At 40.1% G+C, this 7,032-nt stretch overlaps 1 protein-coding gene and 1 non-coding gene across 2 annotated transcripts; one reads left to right on the top strand and one right to left on the bottom strand.

Annotated features, from left to right (window-relative positions):
- Positions 1-597: 597 nt before the first annotated feature.
- On the bottom strand, positions 598-1,161 carry LOC104237329 (uncharacterized). The gene has a single exon (XM_009791460.2). It carries the CDS (start codon positions 1,159-1,161, stop codon positions 598-600), a length of 564 nt encoding a protein of 187 aa, XP_009789762.2.
- Positions 1,162-2,321: 1,160 nt separating this feature from the next.
- LOC138872331 (small nucleolar RNA R71) lies at positions 2,322-2,428 on the top strand. The gene has a single exon (XR_011400787.1). It is a non-coding gene; the product is annotated as a small nucleolar RNA R71 (small nucleolar RNA).
- Positions 2,429-7,032: the final 4,604 nt, after the last annotated feature.

Below are 7,032 nucleotides of genomic sequence, written 5' to 3' on the forward strand. Positions count from 1 at the left end.
CAGAGATGGGGAATATGGTTTCCGCATCTAACCATTTAATCACTTCCTTTTCACCACTTCTTTCATGTTGGGGTTCAGCCTTCTTTGATGTTATTTGCAAGGTTTGTGCCCATCTTCCAGCAGAATCTTATGCATACAGAAGGCCGAGCTGATCCCCTTAATGTCTGCAATGGTCCACCCAATTGCAGCCTTGCACTCAGTTAGTACCTGCAAAAGTTGTTCTGCCTACACATCTAACAAACTGGATGAGATAATAACAGGTAGAGTTGAGTCAGGTCCTAAGAATGCATACCTAAGATGGGATGGTAATGGCTTCAGTTCCAGCTTTGGTGGCTCTTCTATTGACGGCTTAGTTGTATGAGTTTTTCTTTCCTCCAAGTGCAAAGGCTCAAATTCCAACTCCCTTTTCCAAAAACCTTGGCTTTCAAGTGCAAGTACCCACTCTGCCAAGTCTTCACCATTAGCTTCGTCTAAGTTCATGAGACAAGCTGCTAGAGGGTCTTTAAGGTTCAATGTTGCATCGTCCTCCTCCAACACTACATCCACCGCATCTATTAGAGAGAAATTGGCAAATTCACTGGGTCTGCGCATAGATTTCTACACGTTGAATGTTATCTCTTCATCGTTCAATCTCATTTTGAGCTCTCCAGTTTCACAATCAATTAGAGCTGTCCTAGTGGCCAAGAATGGTCTTCCCAAAATTATGGGAATTTCCTCGTCAACTCGACAGTCAAGGATGACGAAATCTGCTGGAAACACAAACCTCCCAACCTGCACCAATACATCATCTAGAATCCCGGAGGGCCTTTTCACAGTTCGGTCAGCCAGCTGTAGTAGCATAGACGTGGGTCTAGATTTTCCAATGCCTCGACTTTTGTAGATAGCTAGGGGCATAAGGTTTATGCTTTCTCCCAGATCACACAGTGCCTTAGAAAATGCAAAGTTGCCTATTATGCAAGGGATTGTGAAACTCCCTGGGTCATACAACTTCTCAGCTATTGGTCTCGTCACAACAACACTGCAGGTCTGAGTTAGTGTAACTGTGGCCACGTCTTGGAAGTCAAACTTGCGGGACATCAAGTCCTTCATCATCTTTGCAGACCCGAGTATTTCCTTTAATGCATCAATCAATGGAATGTTTACCTGAATTTGCTTCAACATCTCCAAGAATTTCTTGTATTGCTGATCTTTTTTATACTTAGCCAATCTCTATAAGAATGGTGCTGAAGGTCGCTTCTTCCCTGTAATTTGACTTTTCTCTTGTTTAGGAACTACTTCTACTGCCGGTTTCGGTGCATTTTCATTATCTTTTTCAACCACATTTTCCTTGTTGGTGGCGCATTCTGTATCGTCACCTCAGTTAAACCTGTTGAATCATCTAACTTAATGGGCACTGGCACCAGTGTATCAGTCGGCCTTTATTTCATGAGTAATTTCTTTCTCCATATCCAAGTCCCTACCATTTTGGAGACTCACTGCCATCAACTGCTTCGGGCCCTGCTCTTTTGGATTGATTTGGGTGTCAGCAGGTATCGTCCCATGAGGACGATTATTTAGGGCCATGGAAATCTGTCCTAACTCAATCTCAATTTTTTTTGATTGCTGACTCATGTGAGTCTACTCTGTCAGCTAGCTTTCCAGTGGACCCAATCACTTGTTGCATCACACCCTCAAGTTTAGCAAACCCATCTTCATGTCTCACAATCTGTTTTTGTGGAGGTTGTTGATAAGCCTGCTGCTGATTTTGCTAGTTGTACCCTTGTTGTCTTTGGTAAGGCACCATTTTTCCCTGTGGTCGCATAGCCCCATGATTATTGTTGTTATTGTACTGCTGCTAAGCTGGTCTGTATTGTTGATTTTGCGGACCCTAATTCTGACCACCTGGTCTTGGTCCCCCATAGTTAGCCACATAATTCATGTTCTCCTGATATTGTTGATTATCACCTTCAACACTCCATAAGCAGACATATGGCTGATTAATGCATGATGTGCATAGACCCCTATTAGTTGCATCAACTATGTGTACCCACTGCTTCTGGCCTGATTCTTCCACCTTTTTGGTGAGGATGATCATTTGTGTCATCAAAGTAGCCATATTTTTAGCTATGGTGTTAGCTGGGTCTAGAGCCACTGAGTGAACCACATGAGTGATTGGAGCATTCCTTGTTGTCCACCCTGCGTTTTGTGTCATCTTGTCAAGCAGGATCTTGCTCTCTCTGAATGTCTTGCTCAAAAATGCTCCACCTACTGAAGCATCATCATTAGCCTTCAAAGTATCTGTTAAACCCATGTAAAATCTCTGCCCCAACATTTTCTTCGAAATACCATGATGTGGACATGCAACTAGGAGACCCTTGAATCTCTCCCACGTTTCATACAGCGTCTCAGTGGGTCTCTATTTAAAGCTCAATATCTCATCAATTTGTTGAGCAGTCTTGTTGGGTGGGTGAAATTTGCTCAAATATTGCTTGACTAATTCCTCCCAAGTAGTGATGGAGTTGATAGGGAGTGAATTAAGCCAAGTCTGGGCTACTCTTGTCATTCATAATGGAAACAACAACAAACATATTGCTTTCGGTGTGACATTGTGCTGTCTCTGCATGGCACATATTGAGAGGAAGTTCTTTAGATGTTGCTGAAGATCTTCAATGTATGACCCATAGAATAGTCCCTTATTCTACAACACATGTAACATGTTATTGGTGATCTAAAATGAGTCTTCTTGTATCTGTTGGACTACAATAGCAGTTGTTAAGTTGTCAGCTGTGGGTTATGCCCAGTCATATAGTGCTGCTTCTGGCACAAGAGGTGCCACACCCTGATCATTTGGGTCATTTGCGTTGTTTCTGTTGTTTGGGTCATTCATGTTGTCCCTGTTGTTTAGATTATCGTCTTCCATGTCTGATTCAATTCTTTTGGTTGAGTTTCATCATTGTTTGCCTTTCCTGTTTGCACTGTTCAATGCCTTGGACACCTTCTCAGGATATGATAATGCTTCGAACAATTCTCCAGTTCTTGAGGAGTTTCTAGGCATGCACCTGTGACAACCATGACTACAAACGTTAGAATTTTAATGATCAGTTTAAATTGAAGAAAATTGACTACACTAAAAATTTCATCACTTCTTTTTAACTGCAATCAATAACACTGTTAATTTCCCGACAACAGCGCCAAAATTTGATCACGCCCAGCAATGTCTTATAAAAAGGACAAAGCGGTTGCTACAAATATATTTCGGTTAACAAGTCCGGAGTCGAATCCCATAGGGAATTAACCTATCAATAACATCTAATGGACTCACAGAAATTCACGTATTCAATCTTCAGAGATATTTGATTAACAATTTGGGTGTTTATTAACTAAATATTATGTAATAAAACTGCAGTAAATTAAGACTAGCTATAGACTGATTGTAAGAAAGAATGAGAATGGTCTTATGATTTCCCCTCTTGTCGGAATCCTTTTCGTTATGTTTGCTATAAATTTGCTTAAGTTTTCTCTATCGATCATTAGCACTTTGACTGTCGTAACTCTCTCCCGAGTAACTACAACAATATATTAGATATATTCTCCCGAATTACGCTAACTGGCCTTAGTTACAGCTCACTTAGATCACACCCACGGTTTCGTTATCCCTAATACCACCATTAAACCCTTCCTATTGATCCCTCATATACATTAGGAGTGGTGTTGTTCAACAACTACCTAAATATACACTCTCTCCCGAGTAATGCATACTAAATAGGCACAGTCGATTGAGAGCCCTTCAATCAATAACAATCACAATATAGTTGAACAGACAAAGAATTTATTAAGGCAAATCTATATTAACATATCAGAAATTCATCCTCCAAGAGGTTCCATCAAAACCCTAGATTAAATGTTTAGCTACGAATAATCGTTTTCACAATCACAGCAGTAGAATTCATCATTAAAGATCAAAACAAGGGGAAGAAAGGTAAAACTCTATGCCGAATCTTTCGCCTTGCCTCTTCTTGCCTTTAATAATCCCTCAAAAACCTTGATACCCTCACTTTGGGTGACCTGCGCTTCTTATATGTTAAGGAGAGTTGCCCCTGAAGTTAAAAAATTACCCTTGAAAATAATTTTCCTCGAGGTGACGAGCACGGCTGGAGCGCACCCGCGCTTGGCCCGCGCTCGTGAAGTTCAGCTGTTTTCTATTTTTTTTCCTTCTTCTTTCACACGCTTTCACCTCCGATTGGCTTTCCTTGCTCCAAATTAGCTCCAAACACTGTTCAATGTCCTCATAATCAAGACTTGCTATTGCAAAGCACAAAATTCATAATTAGAGCTATTTGTTGTCATTTAACCTTCATATAACAATAAAGCATAGCTAAGTTGGGGCGTAAATGGACGCTAAACTACATAAATATAGCCTATTATCATTAAGCAATGGTAGGCTCGATAAGTATCACTTAAGTTCCTCTAGAGCTCGTTGACATTCTGGGGTCCATGTGATGTTGTTTTTCTTTTTCAGCAACGAGAAAAATCGATGACTTTTATTGGACAACCTCGTGATGAATCGCCCCAGGGCTGCAATGCGCCCGGTTAGCCTTTGTATAGCCTTCACATATCCACTACCGTGATATCATCAATAACTTTGATCTTATTGTGTTAATCTTGATCCCTCAATTGGATACCATGAATACGAGAAACTTGTCGGACCCGACCCCGAATGCACATTTTTTTGGATTCAGCTTCATGTTGTACTTTTTTAATATACTGAAGGTTTCCTGCAAATACTTTAAATGGTCCTCTGCTCGCAGGGACTTAACTAGCATATCGTCAATATAAACTTCCATGGGTTTTCCTATTTGTTCTTTGAATATTTGGTTTACTAGTCATTGGTAAGTGGCACCGACATTTTTTAATCTAAATGGCATTACGTTATAGCAGTATGTGCCATATTTAGTGAAGAAAGAGGTTTTTTCTAGGTCGCCCGGGTTCATCCATATTTTGTTGTAACCGGAATAGGCATTGAGAAAAAATAGGGTCTCGTGGCCGGCCATAGCGTCAATCATGCGATCGATGTTAGGCAAAGGGAAAGAATCTTTAGGACATGCTTTATTTAGGTCTTTATAATCTACGCACATTCTTAGTTTGGTCCCTTTATTAGGAATCACAACTACGTTCGCTAACCATTCCGGGTATTTGACCTCCCGGGTGGACCCTATTTTAAGGATCTTAGTTACCTCGTCTTTGATGAAGGCATGTTTGATCTCGGACTGGGTCTCCTTTTTTGTTTTACTGGGAGGAACATCGGGTCCAGGATCAGTTTGTGAGTAGTGAGCTCCGGTAGGATCCTTGTCATATCGAGATGGGACCAAGCAAAACAATCCATATTAGCTATAAGAAATTGAATAAGTTTTTTCTTGAGCTCGGGAGTTAACCCTTTGCCCAGGTATACCTTCTGATCAGGCAGATGTTCGATCAGCACAACTTGCTCCAGTTCTTCGACCGTTGAATTGGTAGCGTCGAAATCATTAGAGGCAATAAAAGATCGAGGAACCCCGAAGTCATCATCTTTGTCAATCCCTTGCTTGTCCGATTAAGTCGAATCTGACATTGATAATTGCTATTTGGCTTCCTACTTTGGTTTCGAACCTGAGTACCCTTTTGATGAGAGCGTTAATATCAGAATTACTTCATCGGCCTCATACATCTCTTTTGCGGCAGGTTGTTCCCCGTAAATAGTCTGTATCTCCTCTGGTGTTGGAAATTTAAATACCTGGTGAAGGGCCGAAGGTATAGCCCCCATGTTGTGGATCCATGGTCTTTCGAACAGGGTGTTGTATCGCATGTCCCCCTCGATTACATAAAACTTAGTTTCCTGGGTAGTACCAGCAACATTTACTGGCAATGTTATTTCTCCCTTAGTAGTTTCACAGGCCATGTTGAATCCATTCAACAGTCCAGCCGCTTGTACAATCTGATCTTGCAGGCCGAGTTGTTCTACGACCCTCGATCAAATGATGTTGGTCGAGCTACCTGGATCAATTAGCACACGTTTAACTCTAATTTTATTCATAAGTACAGATATTACCAATGTATCATTATGAGGTTGCATGATTCCTTCTGCATCCTCTTCATTGAAAGATAGAGTCCCTTCTAGTAAGTAATCCCAAGTTCATTTTTCTCTTGTGATTGACAATTTGGTGTGTTTTATCATCCGACCTTGAGGAACATCTGTAGACGCGTGATTTTTGACCCTCCCCGAGAATTTCCACATTTTTAGCGTAAATATTTAATTTAGGTCTAATATAGCTATTTTGACTATTTTACTTTATTTCGTCGCAAAAGAAAAATTACAAAAAATATATATATAAATTTTAGTTTATGTATTTCTCATAAACTTGAAAAAATACAAAATAATTGCACCTTATTTTGTACTTTATAAAATTTCGAAAATTACCAAAAAAATATAGTTCTATTAATGTTTTGTAGTCATTTTAATTTTGAAAAAAATACAAAAATATTACTTTATATTTTATCTTTATATAAAAACAAAAATTACAAAAAATAGTTTTATTAATATTTTGTAGCTATTTTAATCTTGAAAAAATATAAAAAAAAAGATATAGTTTTGTTTTAAATATTAGTCTTATTTTGGTAGTTATTTTGCTTACATAGGATTAGTTGAGCAACGTCGTGTTCTTATTCTCGGGTCCGGGCAAAAGAATAATATTCGGGTTCAAACTACCCGTTTTTAGGCCTAATTTTCGGACCTAGCCCATAATAATCCGAGTCCACCACACATGGGGGACACACGTGGGGAACACGGACGGAACCGCGCATGGGGGACACAAATCTTGGACCCCTACACACGTGGGGTCCATTTTTCTTGGTAAGAGCTACAAATGCACGGGGAAAACACGGGAAGAGGGGGATTTGGATTTTTGAAAGGCTGAGCACTGTTGATCTTCTTCCAAAAGAAGAAGGAACAAGAGAAAACCCTAACGACCCTACTGTCCAAACGCCATAACCATCGTCGACCACCTGCGTCCGACTCCC

The sequence above is a fragment of the Nicotiana sylvestris genome, chromosome 6 (genome assembly GCF_000393655.2).
Source record: "Nicotiana sylvestris chromosome 6, ASM39365v2, whole genome shotgun sequence".
Lineage (NCBI taxonomy): Eukaryota > Viridiplantae > Streptophyta > Magnoliopsida > Solanales > Solanaceae > Nicotiana > Nicotiana sylvestris.